The 24,547-nt window shown below is 39.3% G+C and overlaps 2 protein-coding genes and 1 pseudogene across 2 annotated transcripts in view; 1 reads left to right on the top strand and 2 right to left on the bottom strand.

Annotated features, from left to right (window-relative positions):
* The window catches only part of FAR2 (fatty acyl-CoA reductase 2), a 177,246-nt gene that overhangs the window by 17,612 nt on the left and 135,087 nt on the right, over positions 1-24,547 (top strand). The gene's annotated exons all lie outside the window — the stretch shown is intronic.
* On the bottom strand, positions 8,140-8,346 carry LOC122424145 (annotated as a pseudogene).
* Positions 8,346-9,322, bottom strand: LOC122423602 (DNA repair protein XRCC2-like). Its single transcript, XM_043440825.1, is given in 1 exon segment — positions 8,346-9,322. A coding segment is annotated over 1 exon segment (843 nt). The 5' UTR covers positions 9,282-9,322; the 3' UTR covers positions 8,346-8,438.

Here is a 24,547-nt window from a genome sequence, read left to right on the forward strand (position 1 = left end):
ACTGATTCAAATGAATTCTTTTTAACGGCTGAGTAATATTCCATGGTGTATATGTACCACAGCTTCCTTATCCATTCATCTGCTGATGGGCATCTAGGTTGCTTCCATGTCCTGGCTATTATAAACAGTGCTGCGATGAACATTGGGGTGCACGTGTCTCTTTCAGATCTGGTTTCCTCAGTGTGTATGCCCAGAAGTGGTATTACTGGGTCATATGGCAGTTCTATTTCCAGTTTTTTAAGGAATCTCCACACTGTTCTCCATAGTGGCTGTACTAGTTTGCATTCCCACCAACAGTGTAAGAGGGTTCCCTTTTCTCCACACCCTCTCCAGCATTATTGCTTGTAGACTTTTGGATAGCAGCCATCCTGACTGGCGTGTAATGGTACCTCATTGTGGTTTTGATTTGCATTTCTCTGATACTGAGTGATGTTGAGCATCTTTTCATGTGTTTGTTAGCCATCTGTATGTCTTCTTTGGAGAAATGTCTGTTTAGTTCTTTGGCTCATTTTTTGATTGGGTCATTTATTTTTCTGGAATTGAGCTTCAGGAGTTGCTTGTATCTTTTTGAGATTAATCTTTTGTCTGTTTCTTCATTTGCTACTATTTTCTCCCAATCTGACGGCTATCTTTTCACCTTACTCATAGTTTTCTTTGTAGTGCAAAAGGTTTTAAGTTTCATTAGGTCCCATTGTTTAGTTTTGCTTTTATTCCCAATATTCTGGAGGTGGCGTCATAGAGGATCTTGCTGTGATTTAGTTCGGAGAATGTTTTGTCCTGTCTTCCTCTAGAGTTTTATAGTTGGTCTTACATTTAGATTCTTAATTTTCCATTTTTGATATTTGGTTGTATGGTTAGAAAGTGTTCTAGTTCATTCTTAAAGTGATTGACCAGTTTTCCCAGCACCACTTGTTAAAGAGGTTGTCTTTTTCCATTTAATCCTAAGCCTCCTTTGTCTAAGATAGGGTGTCCATAGGTTCGGGATTTATTATCTGGCTTTCTATCTGTTCCATTGAATCTACATTCTGTCTTTGTGCCAGTAACCCAGTTCTGTCTTGATGACTGTATGGCTTTGTAGTAGATCTGAAGTCAGGCAGGTGATTCTCAGTTCCATTCTCTTTCTCAAAATTACTTGGCTATTCGAGGTTTTTTGTATTTCCATACAAAATTGTGAAATTATTTGTTCTAGTTCTGTGAAAAATACCGTTGGTAGCTTGATAGGGATTGCATTGAATCTATAGATTGCTTTGGGTAGAATAGCCATTTTGACAATATTGATTCTTCCAATCCATGAACACGGTATGTTTCTCCATCTGTTTGTGTCCTCTTTGATTTCTTCCATCAGTGTTTTATAGTTTTCTATGTATAGGTCTTTTGTTTCTTTAGGTAGATATACTCCTAAGTATTTTATTCTTTTTGTTGCAATGGTGAATGGTATTGTTTCCTTTATTTCTCTTTCTGTTTTTTCATTGTTAGTATATAGGAATGCAAGGGATTTCTGTGTGTTAATTTTATATCCTGCAACTTTACTATATTCATTGATTAGCTGTAGTAATTTTCTGGTAGAGTCTTTAGGGTTTTCTATGTAGAGGATCATGTCATCTGCAAACAGTGAGAGTTTCACTTCTTCTTTTCCTATCTGGATTCCTTTTCCTTCTTTTTCTGCTCTGATTGCTGTGGCCAAAACTTCCAACACTATGTTGAATAGTAGTGGTGAGAGTGGGCACCCTTGTTTTGTTCCTGATTTCAGGGGAAATGCTTTCAATTTTTCACCATTGAGGGTAATGCTTGCTGTGGGTTTGTCATATATAGCTTTTATTATGTTGAGGTATGTTCCTTCTATTCCTGCTTTCTGGAGAGTTTTAATCATAAATGGTTGTTGAATTTGCAAAGGCTTTTCTCTGCATTCTATGATATAATATATGGTTTATCTTTCAATTGTTTAATGTGGGTGTATTACATTGATTGATTTGCAGATATTAAAGAATCCTTGGCCATTCCTGGGATAAAGCCCATTGGTCATGGTGTATGATTTCTTTTTTTTAACATGTTGTTGGATTCTGTTTGCTAGAATTTTGTTAAGGATTTTTGCATCTATGTTCATCAGTGATATTGGCCTGTAGTTTTCTTTTTTTGTGGCATTTTTGTCTGGTTTTGGAATTAGGGTGATGGTGGCCTCATAGAATGAGTTTGGAAGTTTACCTTCATCTGCAATTTTCTGGAAGAGTTTGAGTAAGATAGGTGTTAGCTCTTCTCTAAATTTTTGATAGAATTCAGCTGTGAAGCCATCTGGTCCTGGGCTTTTGTTTGCTGGAAGATTTCTGATTACAGTTTTGATTTCCTTGCTTGTGATGGGTCTGTTAAGATCTTCTATTTCTTCCTGGTTCAGTTTTGGAAAGTTATACTTTTCTAAGAATTTGTCCATTTCTTCCAAGTTGTCCATTTTATTGGCATAGAGCTGCTGGTAGTAGTCTCTTACGATCCTTTGTATTTCAGTGTTGTCTGTTGTGGTCTCTCCATTTTCATTTCTAATTTTGTTAATTTGGTTCTTCTCTCTTTGTTTCTTAATGAGTCTTGCTAATGGTTTGTCAATTTTGTTTATTTTTTCAAAAAACCAGCTTTTAGCTTTGTTGGTTTTTGCTATGATCTCTTTAGTTTCTTTTGCATTTATTTCTGCCCCAATTTTTAAGATTTCTTTCTTTCTACTAACCCTGGGGTTCTTCATTTCTTCCTTTTCTAATTGCTTTAGGTGTAAAGTTAGCTTATTTATTTGACTTTTTTCTTGTTTCTTGAGGTAAGCCTGTAATGCTATGAACCTTCCCCTTAGCACTGCTTTTACAGTGTCCCATAGGTTTTGGGTTGTTGTGTTTTCATTTTCATTCATATCTATGCATATTTTGATTTCTTTTTTGATTTCTTCTATGATTTGTTGGTTATTCAGAAGCGTGTTATTTAGCCTCCATATGTTTGAATTTTTAACAATTTTTTCCTGTAATTGAGATCTAATCTTACTGCACTGTGGTCAGAAAAGATGACTGGAATGATTTCAATTTTTTTTAATTTTCCAAGACTAGATTTATGGCCCAGGATGTGATCTATTCTGGAGAAGGTTCCGTGTGCACTTGAGAAAAAGGTGAAGTTGATTGTTTTGGGGTGAAATGTCCTATAGATATCAATTAGGTCTAGCTGGTCCATTGTGTCATTTAAGGTTTGTGTTTCCTTGTTAATTTTCTGTTTAGTTGATCTATCCATAGTTATGAGTGGGGTATTAAAGTCTCCCACTATTATTGTGTTACTATTAATTTCCTCTTTCATACTTGTTAGCATTTGCCTTACATATTGCAGTGCTCCTATGTTGGGTGCATATATATTTATAATTGTTATATCTTCTTCTTGGATTGATCCTTTGATCATTATGTAGTGTCTTTCTTTGTCTCTTTTCACAGCCTTTATTTGAAAGTCTATTTTATCTGATATGAGTATTGTGACTCCTGCTTTCTTTTGGTCTCCGTTTGCGTGAAATATTTTTTTCCAGCCCTTCACTTTTAGTCTGTATGTGTCTCTTGTTTTGAGGTGGGTCTCTTGTAGACAGCATATATAGGGGTCTTGTTTTTGTATCCATTCAGCCAATCTTTGTCTTTTGGTTGGGGCATTCAACCCATTTACATTTAAGGTAGTTATTGATAGGTGTGGTCCCGTTGCCATTTACTTTGTTGTTTTAGGTTCACGTTTATACAACCTTTCTGCATTTCCTGTCTAGAGAAGATCCTTTAGCGTTTGTTGAAGAGCTGGTTTGGTGGTGCTGAATTCTCTCAGCTTTTGCTTGTCTGTAAAGATTTTGAATTCTCCTTCATATCTGAATGAGATCCTTGCTGGGTACAGTAATCTAGGTTGTAGGTTATTCTCTTTCATTACTTTCAGTATGTCCTGCCATTCCCTTCTGGCCTGGAGGGTTTCTATTGATAGATCAGCTGTTATCCTTATGGGAATCCCTTTGTGTGTTATTTGTTGTTTCTCCCTTGCTGCTTTTAATATTTGTTCTTTGCGTTTGATCTTTGTTAATTTGATTAATATGTGTCTTGGGGTGTTTTGCCTTGGGTTTATCCTGTTTGGGACTCTCTGGGTTTCTTGGACTTGGGTGGCTATTTCCTTCCCCATTTTAGGGAAGTTTTCAGCTATTATCTCCTCAAGTATTTTCTCATGGCCTTTGTTTTTGTCTTCTTCTGGGACTCCTATGATTCGAATGTTGGGATGTTTCACATTGTCCCAGAGGTCCCTGAGGTTGTCCTCATTTCTTTTGATTCTTTTTTCATTTTTCCTCTCTGCTTCATTTATTTCCACCATTTTATCTTCTACCTCACTTATCCTATCTTCTGTCTCTGTTATTCTACTCTTGGTTCCCTCCAGAATGTTTTTGATCTCTTTTATTGCATTATTCATTTTTAATTGACTCTTTTTTTGCTTCTTCTAGGTCTTTATTAAACATTTCTTGCATCTTCTCAATCTTTGTCTCCAGGCTATTTATCTGTAACTCCATTTTGTTTTCAAGATTTTGGATCATTTTTATTATCATTATTCTAAATTCTTTTTCAGGTAGATTCCCTATCTCCTCCTCTTTTGTTTGGCTTGGTGGGCATTTTTCATGTTCCTTTACCTGCTGGGTATTTCTCTGCCTTTTCATCTTGTTTAGATTGCTGTGTTTGGAGTGGCCTTTCTGTGTTCTGGTGGTCTGTGGTTCCTTTTTATTGTGGAGGTTTCACCCAGTGGGTGGGGTTGGACCTTTGGCTTGTCAAGGTTTCCTGGTTGGGGAAGCTTGCGTCGGTGTTCTGGTGTGTGGAACTGGATTTCTTCTCTCTGGAGAGCAATGGAGTGCCCAGTAATGAGTTTTGAGATGGGTCTATGTGTTAGGTGTGACTTTGGGCAGCCTGTATGTTGACGTTCAGGGCTATGTTCCTGCGTTGCTGGAGAATTTGTGTGGTATGTCTTGCTCTAAAACTTATTGGCTCTTGGGTGGTGGTTGGTTTCAGTGTAGGTGTGGAGGCTTTTGGACGGTCTTTTATTACTTAATGTTCCATGTAGTCAGGAGTTTTCTGGTGTTCTCAGGTTTTGGGCTTAAGTCTCCTGCCTCTGGATTTCAGTCTTATTCTTCCAGTAGTCTCAAGACTTCTCCAACTATACAGAACTTACAATAAAACTTCTAGGTTAATGATGAAAAGATTCTCCCCTGTGAGGGACACCCAGAGAGGTTCACAGAGTTACATGAAAAAGAGGAGAGGGAGGAGGGAGATAGAGATGAGCAGGTGGAGAAAAGGGGGGACTCAAGAGGAGAGAGACAGATCTACACAGTTCTCTATTCCCAAAGTGTTCTCTGTAGCCCAGACACCAACAAAGATTCACAGAATTGGATTGGGAAGAGAAGGGGAAAGGAGGAAATAGAGGTGTTCTGAGGTAGAAAACTGAGAGTCAAGATTGGGAGAGAGTAATCAACACACTCCTGAATAAAAATGGGAACTGAATATTGGATTCTTAAATGTCCACAATTTATATCATATACTGAAAAACAAAGATTAAAAATCTAGAGTAGTGGTTAGACTCTTAAAAATACAATATTAAAAACAAAAACACACAAAAAATTTTTGAAATATATATGAAGTTTGGTTTAAAAATAGGGATTATCTTTTTTTTTTTTTTTTGCAAGGTTATAGTGTAATGAAAATGAAATTAGGAGTAATAGAGGATTTAGAAGGAAATAGAGAGAAAAAGAAAAACTTAGAAAAAGAAGAGAAAAAGGAAAAAACAACAAGCAAAAAAAAAATTTTTTTCCAATTAAAATAATCGTTAAAAATCTATGAAAATGAAAGTTAAGGAGTAATGGGGGAGTAATAGGGAATTTTTTTTTTTTTTTTTTTTTTTTAGTTTAAAAGAATTTTTTATTAACCAGGATTCTTAATTCCTTCCAACATGTGAGATAACAAATCTTTTTAAGATAACTAAGTCTTTGGTCTGACACATTAATATATAATTGATAATTTAAGTTAATAATAAAAGTTCATTATTTTTTAATCATGTTCCTGAAGAATAAGTTATAAATCTGTGAATAACAGTCCATGAAATTAGCACTTCATTTATACAGAGGAGAAACGGGAACTCCTATCACAGTCAAGGCCACAGTCCTGCTAAGAGTTGCTAGTTTTTCATAAACGTGTGTAACACACATCCAGAGCTTGATAACGAAGGTTACAGAATTTTCACATCTCAACAGCTAAAAGGAGAAGTCCTCTCAAGTAGAGCAAGAGATTGTCACTTTTATTGATCACACACTCTTATTGATCACACACTTTTATGGGGAGGAAAAATAAGCATACTCCCCCAACATACAAATATTTATAGATTACTTACGTGTAACATGTATTGCATGTAATAAAATACACAAGAATATAAAATGAAAAAAGATGAACTGTGGATAAAATATGGCAATATTTTAAAGTATATTATTAGCAAAATAACGTTTATTGACAGCACAAAGGTTAAGTGGGTGTGAATGACAGTAATGTGATCCAATGTAGTTTAACTTGATTAACAATTAGAATGCCATCATTTTAAATTCCATAATGTGGCTGAAGAGCAAATACTGCGCCTAGAAAGGCTGTCAACCTGACGACGTTTTATTGCCTGCCGATAGTTTGGTTCCCCCTCAACTCACAACAAAAGCAGTTCCTAGACAAGGATTTTGTTCCTTAGGGAGACAACCCCATGAGGCTGCATGAGCGTGGTGAAGAGAGAGGGAAGGATGGAAGGCAAGAGACAGTGAGATAATGAACAGATGGCTCCTACAGGGCCACCCTGAGAAATACCTTCTTTCTCACTGAGAGGTGAGGAGGAGGGAGTTACCCACCTACCAAACGCTGACTGTCACTGGTTAAGGACTGCCCCGCCTGGCCCACATGCCGCCCAGCAGGCTCTGTGTCCAGAAGACACCTGCAGAAGTCGCTGGGTTTGGGGAACTGCAGGTTCCTCAAAGCTGGAGCTGCAGGTACAGATAGCTTATGCTACATCTGCCATGCCTGCATTATGAAAATGATCTTTTAAGCCCTTACAAAGCAGCTTTATTAGATAAGTAAACATACAGTTAATTTTAACTAAGCAGGTTACATTTAAATGAACACACCCTTGAGAACACCCATGTCCATTGTTCTTCCCACTTTTCCTACAGGATACCTCAGAAATTCAAGTGACACAAGACAATCTGATATACAGGTTGAATGATAGGGTCAATCTGAATATCAAATATTGATATGATTTAATCCTTTCTTAGATTAGAATATATGAACCAAGGTTCTAAATTTCTCTTGCTCCTTCACCGCAGGCTACCTTGTGTGCCCCTGGAGGCGCATGCACCCCTTTCTGGCCATTACTGGACCAAGGGATATAAAGCCTTGTCCAGCTCTCAGCTGGCAACATTTCGATTCATTTCAGGGTATGTCTGACCTATTCTAAATGGGTAAGAAAACACAAGTAATGTGCAGTTCTACTATGGTTTTAGCATTTGCCTCTTACTTAACAGACAGAAGCAGGAGGAGAAAGGGGTAACAGGACCAGATGGCTGGATGCCATCATGGACTCGAAGGACACAAGTTTGAGCAAACTCTGGGAGATGATGAAGGACAGAGAAGCCTGGTGTGCTGCAGTCCACGGGGTCACAAAGAGTTGAACATGACTGAGTGACTCAATAACAACAAACAAGTTACTTAAAAAGAAAGATGAATTTCAACCTTCACAGAATTCTCTGAATGGGTATCTCATTTCCTCATGATTCAACAGTTATACAGAAACCCAACCACAATGCAGCTGCATCCTGGGATTCGGTATGACAGATCAGAATGCTCTGACTTCCCGAAGTCTTGGGTGTGAATGGCAGATTGGGTAGGCTCCCTGCTTTCATCCCCTTTACAGAAATAACAGCTCCATAGAAACATTTTCCAAGTTCACAGCTTCTTAAAGAAGTTACATATGAAAAATCAGAAAGGTGTTTCAACTTTGCTAAACAAGTATTTAACTGAGTTCCAGAAATGTGACACAAAGTTAGAAAACTCCATTTTATTTGGACTGAAATGTCTATCTTATTTATTTAGTTTTAAAACAACTTAATGTAGTTTAACTATTATTATTATCACTCTGAATAACCTTCAACAACCCAGGAACAGAACAGTCTAAGGTTCCAGTTTAAGAAATCCATTCTGTGTAGAAACGTGGTTATGTTAGATTCCCTTAGAGTTTAGTTTCAATTAGCAATAATCGTGCCTCGGATAAACCTCATTGGCTATGATACTGCCACTGCGCAAAGTTTAGTTTAAAATTTTAGAATCAAATCATTTTAGCCTATTAAACACTTTTTAAAACTGTGTAAGATCTGACAAAAGACTGTTTTATGATACACATCAACAAAACTCAACACCACTTTCTCCAATAGTAAAAAAGTGTTTTTTTAAATTGTTACTTTTTAAATGACGTGAAACTAAAGAAAACTGGTTGCCGGCTTTAGAATCATTTTGTTTGGAGAAAAGTATTCTGTGCTTCACCACCTGCTGCCAGGCCTTACAGAGATAGGGTCTATAGTCTACATCCACATCACTCAGGCGATTAAAGGCACAGGAAGGCCCTTCCTCCAGGTGTGAGGCTTTCTGCATTATACTTTGTGTTGTTGCAAAGAGAACCAACCGATACTCGTTTACAAGCTTTTCTAAGAGTTGAGAACACTTCTTCAGAGTAGACTCCTGTAAGTTAACACTTTCTCCTCCGTTGATGCGGTCTATCCAATAAAAAGCTGACAGGCTATCCAAAATCAAAAGGCAGACAGAGGGATGACTACAGAGCATGGTTCCCAGCGAGCACAGGGTGAGGAGTAACTGGGTGCTACTACTGCAGTACACCAAAAACAATCACCCAAGGCAGCGTTTTATTATTTCTTCAGAGCTTTGGGATAGTCTATGCTCAAGGACTGTAACAAGCCGGAGCATATCAAAGTGGTAATCTGTATCAATAAACACGACTTCTACTTCCAGTCCACCTTCTGATTTTGGAAGTATACATCGTGCTGTTAAATGATAAAGCATTTCTGTCTTTCCTGTTCCTTCTGGACCATGAAATTCAAGACTATCACCATGCACAGGTGACTCTTCATCAGCAAACAGATGTGGTTCTATTTCTTTCAAGGAACTTCTACCTTCCAGTCGGGCAAGGAGCTCCGTCCCAGATTCAGCCCTATGGAAGTCACTACACATCTCCCCAGAGGCTCGGCGTACCAGCCAGTCAACCTTCCCGCCTGCAGCGCCATTTACCGCCCGGCGTCTTCCCCTCAGCCAGTCAGAGACGCTGACCCTTTGACCGGGAATTTTAAAAGAAAATAAAAGAGAAAAAATAAAAAAGAAAAAAAAAATTTTTTTTTTAATTAAAAAAAAAAAAAGTAAAAATACATCCAGGAATTTCTCTGGAGCTTTTGTGGTCAGTGTGAGTTCGGTTCAGTTTCAGATAGCTCCTTGTTCCAGCTTACACTTCTCGATATCTACAGGCCCCTTCCAGTGTAGTCGGTGTTTTCTACAGGGATTTTAATCTGTTGCACAGGTCCCTTCTGAAGCGGTTCCCTTTGTTTATTTGGCTTCTGTTTGCCGGGCTCTTCAGTGCCTAACTTCTGCCCTGACACAGGCGGGCGGAGGTGGTCTCTTACTAGGTTGCTAGTTCCGTTGTGCTGCGGGGAGGGGCTGGTGCTGCTTTCCCCGTCTACGCTGCTCAGGCTCCCGGCTGCTCTATATGGAGCATGCCTTGCGCTGAGTGCGATTCCAGCCCTCGGTTGTTCCACAAAAGCGTGGACTTGGCTGCGCCTGTGTTTTGTGCCTTCCCCGTCCTAGCGGCTCAGGCAGCCAGGAGCTTGACGAACGCACTCCCCCCGGGTGCGGCGTTCCTTCTGCCCTCCGCGTCCCCAGCCCCAGTCCCCGCCCGCGCCGGTCAGGTGCCTGAGCCCTGTGTCTCGCCACCACCCTTCCGGTGGATGTCGACCATCCAGAATCTCAGGAATTCTTTGGTTAGAAACTGGAGGCCTGTTTGCAGTGTGGTAGGGGATGCGGTCCTTGGGGCCAAGCCTGCCCCTTTCCCCTCCCCCCTGCCTCCTGCCTCCTGCGGGGCTGGGCCGGTCCGCAGCTGACTAGCTCCTCTGGACTTGCTCGGTCCCTTTGTTCTGTGAACAGCCGGCAGTGTGTTCGGGCTGGTTAATTTTCTCTCTTTTGCTGTCCCACAGTTTAAGTTGGTTAACTCACAACAGCTCCCTCTGATTGCCCTCAGGGCACTCAGGCCCGGTCCTAAGCAATGCTGCCCACTCCTCTCCGTTCCGCCCCCACTTGCTGGGGGCGGATGCGGAAGTCTGGGGTACTTTTCTGCTGGGAGTTGCTTTTAGGCAGGTAATCTGTGGGTTTTATTTATTTTTCCCCTCCCAGTTAGGTTGCCCTCTGAGATTCAAAAACTTTCTCCAGACCCGCCAGTGCGAGGGTTTCCTGGTGTTTGGAAACTTCCTCTATTAAGACTCCCTTCCTGGGACGGATCTCCGTCCTTAGCTCTTTTGTCTCTCTTTTTATCTTTTATATTTTGTCCTACCTCCTTTCGAAGACAATGGGCTGCTTTTCTGGGCTCCTGATGACCTCAGCTAGCGATCAGAAGTTGTTTTGTGAAGTTTGCTCTGCGTTCAATTGTTCTTTCGATGAATTTGTAGGGGAGAAAGTGGTCTCCCCGTCCTATTCCTCTGCCATCTTGGCTCCTCCACCCGCATATCTTTTCTTGAGATGTGCCCAAGTTTTTGCCCATTTGTTTATCAGGTTTATTATTTATTGGGAAATTTTTCATGATTTGTGCATGTACTTTACCTATCTTGGATGCAATTCCTTTATTAGATGTATGTAATTTGAATACCTTCTTCCAATCTGTCACTTGCCTTTTTACACTCTGATTAAAGCTTTACTGAGCAAGGCTTTGCCCAGCGGAGCAAAACCCAGTTTTCACCACCCAGTCCCTCCCATCAGGAAGCTTACAGAAGCCTCTTAGCCTTGTCCACTAGAGAGCAGATTGAAGAAGCAAGAATAACCACAATCCCACAGCTAGAACAAAAACCACAGTAGAGAAAGTTAATCAGGATGAAAAAGCAGAGAGTTATGTCCCAGATGAAGGGGCAATATAAAACCCCAGGTAAACAAAGAAATGAAGTGGAGATAGGCACCTTTCAGAAAAAGAACTCGGAATAATGATAGTGAAGATGATCCAGGATGTCAGAAACAGAATGGAGAAGATGCAAAAAATGTTTACCAAAGACCTAGGAGAAATAAAGAACAAACAAACAGAGATGAACAATATACTAGAAGGAATCAATAGCAGCATAACTGAGGCAGAAGAATGGATAAGTGACCTGGAGGACAGAATGGTGGAAATCACTGCCTCAGAACAGAATATAGAAGAAGAAAAAAAAAAAAAAAAGACAGCTAAGAGACCTCTGGGACAACATTAAATGCACCAACATTCATATGATGGGGTCCCAGAAGGAGAAGAGAGAGAGAACCTGAGAAAATATTTGAAAGCATAATATCTGAAAACTTCCCTAACATGGAAAGGAAATTGTCAACCAAGTCTAGGAAGTGCAGAGAGTCACAGGGAGGATAAACCCAAGGAGGAACACACCAAGACCCATAGTAATCAAACTGACAAAAATTAAAGACAAAGATTAATATTAAAAGCAACAAGAGAAAAATAACAGATAATATATAAGGGAACTCCTATTAGGTTATCAGCTGATTTCTCAACAGAACCTCTACAAGCCAGAAGAGAATGGTGTGATATATTTAGAGTGATGAAAGGGAAAAACCTACAACCAAGAATACTCTACCAGCAACACTCTCATTCAGATTTGATAGAGATATCAAAAGCTTTCCAGACAAGCAAACATTGAGAGAATTCAGTGCCACCAAACCAGCTTTACAGCAAATGCTAAAGGAACTTCTCTAGGTAGGAAACACAAGAGAAGGAAAAGATCCATACAAAATAAGCCCAAAAGAATTAAGAAAGTGGTTATAGAATCATACATATCGATAATTACATTAAATGTTAATGGATTCAATGCGCCAACTGGCTGGGCAGGGAAAACATGTACATGTATGCATTTCCATCTACTGCATCACTCAGCTTAACCCCCAAATTGTATGTAAGTGTTTCATATTGTTAGGTTAATAATTTTCCCATTATGGCTTTATTTTTTGTCTGGCTACTGACTGTGAAAACTGATAAACATCTTTTACTATTGTGATCATGTAACTATTATTCACTTAATGCTGTTGTATCATGATTGGTTAATGGAAAAATAATAGAATTCTGTATCTCCAAAATTACAATCTAATAGAAAAACTTGTAATCACTTTTTAAAATCCAGATGCATATCAGAATTATCTTGAAAGTTTTTGAAAAATACAAATGCTCAGAGCATTTTTCTCTAGAGCTCCAGATATGTTTCTAATGAGCAGCCATGTTTAAGAATAACTGGACTATATGATGATCTTTTACTTTTGTGTAGTTTGTTTCAGTTTTTCTATTTCATATTCAGTGCCCCCATTTCATTTGGTGTATGTTTTCCAATTTCATCATCTCTATTTTTTTTAATGTTCTTTCTTAAGCCTTTATCAAGCATGGTAGAAAAGCTTTGTGTGTGTATGTGCATGTGTGTGTGTGTGTGTGTGTGTTGTGTGTGTGTATATAGTATGTATAATATATATATTTTAGAAATCTTATGAATTTTTGCCTAAGAAATTTATGACATTTTGATTTACTTGTTTGACTTAGTATGGATAGAAAGCTAGATTTCTTATTTTTTTTAAAATAGATATGCAACATGTAGCAAAGGTTTACAGTATAGAACCATAAACTATAGTCAATATCTTGCAATAATCAATAGTGCAATAATCTGAAAAATAATATGTGTGTGTATGTATAAGGGAATCACCTTGCTGTGCACCTGAAATGTTGTAAGTCAACTATACATCAATAAAATGTATATATTAAGAAAAAATAAGTCAAAGTATAAAATTTAAAACAAATTTGGGCCCTAGATATGGTGACTATGGATGAAGAAAATTGCTGTCTTAATAGCATGATGAATTCATCACCAAACGTGGGGAACAACAATCAAAAGGCTTATCTTTGGTTTTTAAGGAAGATAAACAAAGGGTTTACGAGCCTCCATGGCACCTATAGACTAATGTCTCACTAGTTTCCCCAGTTCACTTCCATGTGGAAGATAGATGAAATAAGGAGAAATCAAAGATAGAGAGATTTAGTTGGCCTGTCATTCTTTCATGAATTCAATCAACATTTTTAAGTTGTTTGCAAACCAGGAGACAAAACAGACAAATAAATAGCCAATCCCATATAAGCTGATGTTTCCTGGGGGCTCAGAGAGTTTGGCAGATAAACGACTTTCAACAGTGAGGCAACAATTGGGAACCGCTTCCCAACTGACTTCCCAAAAGAAGTCAGTCTGTGCTTTGGACAGGACAAAGGGCATACGATTGGGTGAAGGGGGCATGGCCTCTGGCACTAGTCTACAAACTATGTGAACTAGTGTAAATCACTTTAATTTTTCTGTGTCTTGGTTTCCTACTTGTAAAATGAGGTTTATAACAGTAAGTATTGTTAAATTGTTGTGCTGACTCATGAGGTAATACAGGTAAACCATTTAGAAGAGTGATTGGCCCAATGAGTTGAGCTATTGTCATGTGGGAGAGTTAGAGAGTTAAATGGGCCCTGCAGAGAAGCAAAGAGGTATTATCTATAGTAGTGGCCCCCAACTTTTCTGACAGAAGGGACCAGCTTTGTGGAAGATAATTTTTCCCCAGACTGGGCATATGGGATGGCTTCAGGATGATTCATGCACATTACATTCATCGCGCACTTTAACTCTATTATTATTGAGGTGTGCTCAGTTACTCAGTCATTTCCAACTCTTTGCAACACCATGGACTGTAGCCTGCCAGGCTCCTCTCTCCATGGGATTTTTCAGGCCATAATACTGGAGCGAGTTGCTATTTCCTTCTCCAGGGGGATCCAGGTGCGTCTCTTGCACCTCCTGCGTCACAGGCAGATTCTTTACCACTGAGCCATCAGGGAAGCCAACTCATTTCTTGTGCACTTTAATTCTATTATTACATTGTGATATATAATGAAATAATTATACAACTCACCATAATGCAAAATCAGATCATCAGGCACTCAAGTCTCATAAGAACCTAGACCACTTACATGTGCAGAACACAGTACGGTTTGTGCTCCTGTAAGAGTGATCCGATGAGGTAGAACTCAGGCAGTAATGTGTGTGATGGGGAGCAGTTGTAAGTACAGATGGAGCTTTTCTTGCTTGCCTTCCCCTCACCTCTGCTGTGCAGCCCAGTTTCTAACAGACCATGGATGGTTACCAGTCCATGACTGGGGGGGTTGGGGACCCCTGATCTATAACATATGAGTCCAGTGTGAGAAGAGAGGGGAGAGAAGAGCAGACCAGGGCTCAGGAGTCTAAACTATTGTCCTGATTCTGCCCCCTGCTCACTCAGTGACTATGTCTGTATTAGAAAATGACTGGATTATCCCCAAGTTTCTCCCAGCTCTCAAGCCCTGGGGTTCTGTGGCTCCTTCTGCGGTAGGCTTAATAAATATCATTTGGGTTCTGGTTTCTTGTTATCATTCAGTTGCTCAGTCATGTCTGACTCTTTGTGGCCCCATGGACTACAGCATGCCAGGCTTCCCAGTCCTCCACTACCTTCCAGATTCTGCTCAAACTCATATCCCTTGAGTCAGTGATGCCATCCAACCATCTCATCCTCTGTCACCCCCTTCTCCTCCTGCCCTCAAGCTTGCCCAGCATTGGGGTCTTTTCCAATGAGTCAACTCTTCGCATCAGGTGGGCAAAGTATTAGAGCTTTAGCTTAAGCACCAGTTCTTCCAATGAATATTCAGGGTTGATTTCCTTTAGGATTGACTGATTTGATCTCATTGATGTTCGGGGGACTCTCAAGAGTCTTTTCCAGCACCACAGTTCAAAAGCATCAATTCTTTGGCACTCTGCCTTCTTTATGATCCAGCTCTTATATCTGTACATGACCACTGGAAAACCATAGCTTTGACTATATGAGTCTTTGTTGGCAATGTGATGTCTTTTCCTTTTTTATACTGTCTAGATTTATCATAGATTTTCTTCTAAGGAGTCCATGTCTTTTCATTTCATGGCTGCAGTCACCTGTGGTAAAGAAATTTAAAAAAGAAAGAAAATTCTATTATGAGATTTCCAGTTGAGTGACTAGGTGAGCACTGATTCATTTCAAAAGAAATAGCAAGGCATGAAGAGACTGGTGTATGGAGACTGGGAACAATGTAGCACAGATTCATGGATAGAATTTTTAGGTTGAAAGAAACCATTTCTATCATTTTAATTCAGGGTGGTGGAGAGGCAGTGTGTTTTGGTGGCTCACAATGACTATAGAAACAGAAGCTCAGTGATTAGGGCCCAGGCTTGACTCTTTCTGGAAAGTTACTTAAGTGTTCTGTTTCTTCATCTGTAAAATGCAGATAAAATTCAGGCTGAATTGTGCACAATGGCCATTTGTAGGTCACAATAGTTGACTGTTGGCAATTTCACATGTTTCAACCTAGTAATAGACACTAGTAAAGAATCCACCTGCCAATGAAGGAGACGTATGAGGTTCACTTTTAACCCCTGGATCAGGAAGATCCCCTGGAGCAGGAAATGGAAACCCACTCCAGTATTCTTGCCTGGGAAATTCCATGGACAGAGGAGCCTGGCAGGCCACAGTCTATCAAGCCACCAAGAGTTGGACATGACTGAATTACTGAGCACTCATACACAGAGAAATAAAAATCTAGCAATCTAAAGGCAGCAGTTGATACATGATAAGGTGCCATAGAAATAGTTCCCTCATTATTAAGCCTATTTTACTTGTTTGGAATTTATTGCACCAGGTTTTATTTGGTGAGAACAACAGGCATTGCATAATGCATCTATTTAAGCCTCTTTCCCTTCCTTAGATATAGGCAGGCATGAGGCCTTGGTTGAGCAATTAGTCTGTTAAAGTACCACTGTATTTACTTTCAGGATGGCTGCCACTACCATTTTGTTTGTTTCTAGTGCTTTCATCTAGGCAGCATGTAACTACTCCAAAGGGAAATTTAATATCAAAGTTCCTGGGTTGAAAAGAGCTTTCTCTACCTCTTTTCCTCAAACCACCTACTCCCTCCCCATCCCAGCCATTGGCATCCTCGGGCATAGTTTCTACCTCCCTCAAAGTGTAATGCCACCCGTCATCTGAGGACCCTCAACATTACAGTCACCAGACTGGTCCTCAGGGAGGTGAAAGGAGCAGGGGATTCTAAGAATGGCCCTGCATGGAGGCCTAAAGGAGGAGCTAACTGAAGAATACTAGAGAAGTAACAAAGACAGAACATTTTCTTTTTGAAAAGGAAGAAGAAAATATATCCTGAGTAAAAGCAGTATACCAGCTACAGTTCCTTACAAAACTGTTTATTAATCATTGCCTGGCATCACTTGTATATTAACCATGATTCATGGGGTTGGATTGATGTAAGTCCTGCCTTCTGATTTGTCTTTTACTTTCTTTCTGGCGTGTTTTGAAGAACTCTACATGTTGGTAAATTTACCAAGCATTTTCTCTTTATCCTAGATCTTTATGTCTTGTTTAAAGAGATCCTTCCCTATCTGCTTTGCTTTTTAAATAATCAGTTTGTAAACTTCTTCCTCAGTGACACTGTGATTTCAGACTCAATGTTTAGTCAGTTCAGTTCAGTCAGTCATGTCCGACTCTGTGACCCCATGGACTGCTGCATGCCTGGCTTCCCTGTCCATCACCAACTACTAGAGCTCGCTCAAACCCACGTCCCTAGACCCGGTGGTGTCATCCAACTGTCTCATCCTCTGTTATCCCCCTCTCCTCCAGCCTTCAATCTTTCCCAGCATCAGGGTCTTTTCCAAGAGGTCAATTCTTTCCATCACGCGTCCAGATAATATTGGAACTTCAGCTTCAGCGTCAATCCTTCCAATGAATATTCAGGACTGACTGACTTTAGGATTGACTGGTTTGATATCGTTGCAGTCCAAGGGACACTCAAGACTCTTCCAACACCACAGTTCAAAAAAATCAATTCTTTGGCACTCAGATTTCTTTATGATCCAACTGTCACATTCATGTAGTAGTTCAGTTCAGTCGCTCAGTCGTGTCTGACTCTTTGCGACCCCATGGACTGCAGGAGGCCAGGCCTCCCTGTCTATCACTAACTCCTGGAGTTTACCCAAACTCATGCCCATTGAGTCGGTGATGCCATCCAACCATCTCATTCTCTGTCGTCCCCTCTTCTCCCGCCTTCAATCTTGCCCAGCATCAGGGTCTTTTCAAATGAGTCAGCTCTTCATATCAGGTGGCCAAAGTATTGGAGTTTCAGCTTCAATATCAGTCCTCTCAATGAACACTCAGAACTGATCTCCTTTAGGATCTACTGGTTGGATCTCCTTGAAGTCCAAGGGACTTTCAAGAGTCTTCTCCAACACCACAGTTCAAAAGCAACAATTCTTAGGCACTCAGCTTTCTTTACAGTCCAACCCTCATATCCATACATGACTACTGGAAAAACCATAGCTTTGACTAGACAGACCTTTGTTGGCAAAGTAATTGTCTCTGCTTTTTGATATGCTTTCTAGGTTGGTCATAACTTTCCTTCCAAGGAGCAAGCGCCTTTTAATTTCTTGACTGCAGTCAACATCTGCAGTGATTCTGGAGCCCCAAAAAATAAAGTCTGCTACTGTTTCCACTATTTCCCCATCTATTTGCCATGAAGAGATGGGACTGGATGCCATGATCCTTGTTTTTTAAATGCTGAGTTTTTTTTTTTTTTTTTTTTTTTTAAATGCTGAGTTTTAAGACAACTTTTTCACTCTCCTCTTTCACTTTTTTCAAGAGGCTCTTTAGTTCCTCTCACTTTCTTCCACAAGGGTGGTGTCATCTGCATGTCTGAGGTTATTGGTATTTCTCCTCGTAATCTTAATTCCAGCTTGTGCTTCATCCAACCTGGGTTTTCACATGATGTACTCTGCATATAAGTTAATTAAGCAACATGACAAGTCCGTCCGCCTTGATGGACTCCTTTCCCAGTATGGAGCCAGTCTGTTGTTCCATGTCCAGTTCTAACTGTTGCTTCCTGACCTGCATACAGATTTCTCCGGAGGCAGGTAAGGTGGTTGGGTATTCCCATCTCTTGAAGAATTTTCCACACTTTGTTGTGATCCAAATAGTCAAAGGCTTTAGTGTAGTCAATAAAGCAGAAATAGATGTTTTTCTGGAACTCTCTCTTGCTTTTTCGATGATCCAACGGTTGTTGGCAATTTGATCTCTGGTTCCTCTGCCTTTTCTAAAACCAGCTTGAACATCTGGAAGTTCACAGTTCACATACTGTTGAAGCCTGGCTTGGAGAATTTTGAGCATTACTTTGCTAGTGTGTGAGATGAGTGCAACTGTGCGGTGGTTTGAACATTCTTCAGCATTGCCTTTTTTTGGGGATTGGAATGAACACTGACCTTTTCCAGTCCTGTGGCCACTGCTGAGTATTCCGAATTTGTTGGCATATTCAATGTAGCATTTTCATAGCATCATCTTTCAGGATTTGAAATAGCTCAACTGGAATTCCATCACCTCCACTAGCTTTGTTTGTAGTGATGCTTCCTAAGGCCCACTTGACTTTTGCATTCCAGGATGTCTGGTTTTAGGTGAGTGATCACACTATTGTGATTATCTGGGTCATGAAGATATTTTGTACAGTTCTTCTGTGTATTCTTGCCACCTCTTCTTAATACATCTGCTTCTGTTAGATCCACACCATTTCTGTCCATTATTGTGCCCATCTTTGCATGAAATGTTCCCTTGGCATCTCTAATTTTCTTGAAGTGATCTCAAGTCTTTCCCATTCTATTGTTTTCCTCTATTTCTTTGCATTGATCACAGAGGAAGCCTTTTTTTTCTCCTTGCTATTCTTTGGAACTCTGCATTCAGATGGGTGTATCTTTCATTTTCTCTTTTGCCTTTTGCTTCTCTGTTTTTCTCAGCTATTTGTAAGGCCTCCTCAGACAACAATTTTACCTTTTTGCATTTCTTTTTCTTGGGGATCATCTCAATCACTGCCTCCTATACAATGTCATGGACCTCCATCCATGACACTCTATCAGGCAGTCTATCAAATTTGTCTGACTCAAGGTTACAATTAGTCTGTTTCCTCCTATTGGTGTCAATACAATGATACAGTTCACACAAAGGAAGGAAATACTCCAAGAGTGAATTGCATGCTAATATATCATGGCTGATTAAAATCACTTTTATTTTACTGAATGTTTAACAAGTTAAGGTACTATGCAAGATACTTTATGAAGCCCATATCCGATCAATCATGGAGGTTACACATTTTGCAGATGAGGAAACTAAGATCTACAAAGTTTAAAATACAGTCATTAGGCAAGCATTAACACAAGAATACAGTTATTGTTGAAGCATAATCATTTAAGAGAGACAATTCCAACTCAAAAATCTATTTTGAGAGTGAGTAAAAAGAAGCCTTCGTTATTAAAACACTCATGGTTTAGATATAGTAGATATTTGTGTTGAGAGTAGCATCCTACTTTCCTGAAATTCAGTGCAAAATTATTCTATATTCATTTTTGATGAACAGTGTCTAAGGCACAGAATTGTGGGTTTGTCTTCACTACCAAGAAACAGTTTGGAAAATAATTGTATCAACAGGTAAATATGTGAAGTCTCAGAAAGGAAATTGACTGTTGAAGATAGAATCACCTTGCAAATTCAATACCTTTGAGCCTTTAAAGTTCTAATATTCTGGTATGTGGTGGCTAAGAAAAAATACACAACAGAGAGGTATCGGGTATGCATGTATCCTAGATGTTATTATACAGGGAAAGTAGGAAGCACATGAACACCTGGTAAAGAGTTTTTCTGTTGTTTTTTGTTTTTTCTTGTTACCTTTGGGAGTTAGAAAACTTCACTTTCTTTTATCCAAATTTAAAAAAAAAAAACCTTGGCTTTAGCCAAATCACTCATTGTCTTCAATTTTCATATCCATGGATAATGGTATCTACTATTTACCTTCCAGGATTGTGGTAAGAAAATACTGAAATGTGCATATGAAATGTTTTAAGAACTGTTAAGATAAAGTGCAAGATATTACAAGAGTTGCTAAAATTTTAATAGTAAGTAGTATTGATAGCATATGAGGCATAATTTTGTATGCATGTGGATAGATTCCAATATCCATGTCTATATATAATTTTGTACACAAATAGTAATAATAACACTTTTAATTTAAATTACATTTTATAACCCATGAAGGATTTTTCCATTGTTTCACATCAGCCTCCCATGTGAGTTGGGCCAAGTGTCACCCTGCCTTTCCATGTTGCTCATGCAGGTGTCTGTTTTCTCCCCAAAGGCAAGCCTCTCCTCTTGTGCAATTTCTGCAACTTCTGCCAGTCCTTGTTTCCATTACTTTTCACCTCCAGATCATTCTCCAATATCTGTCAGACACGCAGCTCACAAATGTCCATTCCTTTAAAACTTCTGCCAACTTTCATATCAAACACTAAATAAAGCACCCTGTTTTTAGAAACCTACTTCCAAGACTAATCCTTGGGCTTTCATGTTGCTCCAGACTGCTATATCTGAAATCTCTAAATCTAACAGTTCACACTGGGACAGTGACATTCTTTATTCCAGCTCTCTCATTTTCTTTCTCGCACCAGAGCTACTGTTCCAATTTGGCAGGACCACCAGTCATTTGCCTCCTTTCTGCCCATCTACCCACCCCCCAACCCCCCACCCCCACCCCACCACAGGCCCCGGCCCCATACACACACATGCACGCACACATACACTTTCTCCTACTCATCATGAGCTTCCTCCTGGTTTCACATCCTTCTCTGAGCACCAGGTCCATTACTTTACCCATCTCCCAGCTGCTGACCTTTTCTATTTGTTTCCTCCAAGTCCATTGTTTATACCCCCAAAGCTGCATTTTGCCAACAATCTATTTTTCCTGCTCCAACCGCAGGCACTCAGGTGTTGCTGCAGAAAACCAAGTATTTCTATGAAGTGGGATAATACAAATCTGTCTTTAACCTCTGCTTGACACTCTGAAGCTTCAGCTTCTTCACTGGTTTCTGGTCTGTTTTCTTTCTTACCTAGAGCAATGGTTATGAATATTTATCCCTTCCCAAGAGCACTTTCCCTTAGCTCTTTAATTGGAAAAATATGATCTTGCCCTATACTCCTTAGAGGAAAAACAGAAGTAACCAAAGATCTCGTTCAGGTTCTGTTCCGACCTACATTTATCTACCTCCCCCCTCCCATACCTCTTTCCCTCCTTTTCAGAGGATGAAATGACCTTGCTATGTTCAGTGTTGATCACGCTATCTTTTCTACTAATTTTATGCCCTCCCAGCTTCTCTAAAACCCCACCTACATTTGTTTTCATTCTCTCTCTTTTCTGTTTAATTCCTCTCAGACTCTGCATGTGCTCAAACATCCCCTGTCACCAATAAATGAACTTTCCCCACTCTTCCTTATTTGTATGTTCTTCTATTCTGTTGCTACCTTGTCACCTACATTAGTTTTCTTTCTTTTCCTATTCACTTTCTCCCAGAGGTAATTTTCACTTCCCATTCTAATTAAGTGAACTGTCCAGAGTTGTCATATAAATACTATGATCAGAGAGAGTTCATGCATTATTCTGACACAATTTGATGCTTTATTTAGTCACTTTTTTCTTCTATGTTGACATTTTACCTTACTCAATAAAGGCGCCTTCTTTGGATGAGTATGTGAATGTAACTTGCTACTTTGACCAATGGCTGGGGATGGTATCTGGGGACCAAATGTAAGACCTCAGGTAGGAAATGAAAACTTTAAAGATAGTGATGGGAATTATGGGGAAATAAAGATCCCTCATTATCAGTTACTGATATGACATTCTTAGAGAAATGGTGCATCAAAGATAAAAAGTGTAGTCAAAGTAAATGTGCATATCCTCATCAATGAATTATAAACAGGTTTTGCACTCAAAGTTCCAGAAACTACCAGAGGGTGAGTTTGTGATAATGTGTCACTTCAAAGTAAACACATCAGGGGAAGTCTTTTCTGTATGGTTTATCCTGGCTTGACACCAGAGACCAATTGGGAGTTGTTGAACTTTGGTTCTTTCTCCATAAAAGAAGAGATTGTGTAATTAGATGAACCTGCCTCTGTTGACAGAAATTACTAAGATTTATGATGCTTTGAGGGAGTATAGGGAACCTTTTACTGTTAGCAAGTGTCAAGTTACCCCAATGATGTTCCTGGTCAACTCATTTCTGGGAGTAGGGAATGGTATGTTTGCTAATGGATGAGGACCCTTAGGGATACTAAGTTTGTGCATGTCTAGATGCTACAGAAGCTGATTCCAGAAGACCAAGCTCAGAAGGAAATGAATAGAAAGTAATTCAATAATAATAACATAGTATTCCTCTTAGTATATATAATAATATATATAATATGTTATGTATAGTTTTCTTCCAATACTTTGGTTACCTGATGCAAAGAGCTGACTCATTGAAAAAGACCCTGATGCTGGGAAAGATTGAAGGCAAAAGGAGAAGAGGGCAGCAGGGGATGAGATGGTCAGATATTATCACTGACTCAGTGGATGTGAATCTAAGCAAACTCCAGGAGATAGTGAAGGACAGGGAGGTGTGTCGTGCTGCAGTGCACTGGGTTGCAAAGGGTTGGACATGACTTAGCAACTGAACAACAACAAAGTTCCTCTTATAAAAATGGTGGAGTGAAAAATTGAAAACTAAAACAAAATACCAAAATTAATATGATGAGTAAAACCTAGATGACTTCAGTTTGTGAAATTTAAAGGATAGTAAATTTAAATATTATACTCCTTCAGTTTTATAAAATTATATACATGTTGCTTAAGTTTTCAAAAGCAATAACTGTAGGCCATTTTTATGATCTTCATTATCAAATTTAATTTTAAACTTCCCAGATTGTTCTTTCGCCATATGAAAATTTTGGGGAAATGTCTACCAACTTTGTTAAAGTGAAGATTTAATTCCTAATAGATTGTGGTGGTGATTTAGTCTCTAAGTTGTGTCTGACTCTTGTGACCCCATGGACTATACCTCACCAGGCTCCTCTGTCCATGGGGTTCCCCAGGCAAGAATGCTGGAATGGGTTGCCATTTCCTTCTCCAGAGAATCTTTCCCACTCAGGGATCGAAACCACATCTCCTGCATTGCAAGTGGCCTCCTGCACTGCAGGTGGATTCTTTACCACTGAACTACCAGGGCTGTTTATTTTTCAATAATTGCAAAAGTGGTAAATGACAACTGCTAATAAATCAAGGTGTGCATTTTTTTTTTTTCTCTCAGCTAGTTTGCTAACTTGTGTGCATCATCTCATTGGGGCCATTTGCCTGCGGTTAAACACTCTGATACCGGTTATCGGAATTCTAGCTGTGTTTGTGTAAGAACAGCAAAAACAGACAGTTAATTTGCCAATGGCAAAGACAACATTTTGAATATTTTTATTTAGTTTGCATTACTTTCTTTTACATAGAAAAGAAAAGGTAATTTCAGGAAAAAAAATTTAATGAAAATGAAGTATAGATAAAGCAATTCAAAGATCTAGAGGAAAATGAAATAGGAACTATAGTTAAAACTATCACAACATTAACAATTGTTATAATTGAACAGAAAATCTGAAATATCTAATCACTGAGGAAATGATGCTACAAATGTTATGGATATAAAGTACAGATGTTCGGCCCTTGCCCTCAATTATAAATGGTCGTGTGTAATCATTTAGGCTGTTTTGATTCTGCCTTAACCACTCCAGGTTCACTTAGGCTTTTACCTATGTCAATGGACGGAAAATGGCAAAAGGGAAGTTTTACATAACTCAATCAAATACTTTTTCAGAGAAGTAATTGTTTTGGTTGTGGAAAGAGCAGAAACTGTAGGTTAAATTATTTTTTAACCAATGACTAGTGAATTGTATTTAACCATGTTATGCTCCTATCATTCATCAACTTACTTAAGCAAGATAAACCTACACATAGGGCTTACTTCATAAAATGAAGCAATGGTGAACTTATTGAGAGCCAATGTGCAGTCAATTGAAAATAACCCAAGCTAAAAGGTTTATGGGTTTATGAGGACATTTATGTTTGGTGTAACAGTGAATGAAGTCAGAGCATTTAGAGGTAAAGTTTGACTGCCTTCACTGGGGACTCAGACCTTCAGATACTTGATGCAAATTTCATCAGTCTTATTTTAGCCCTTCTTTTTTTGGGGGGATGTGTGTGCATTGAGTCCACGGTAATAATACAGATGGAGATGAGTTGC

Source organism: Cervus canadensis, chromosome 21, assembly GCF_019320065.1.
Source record: "Cervus canadensis isolate Bull #8, Minnesota chromosome 21, ASM1932006v1, whole genome shotgun sequence".
NCBI classification, from domain to species: domain Eukaryota; kingdom Metazoa; phylum Chordata; class Mammalia; order Artiodactyla; family Cervidae; genus Cervus; species Cervus canadensis.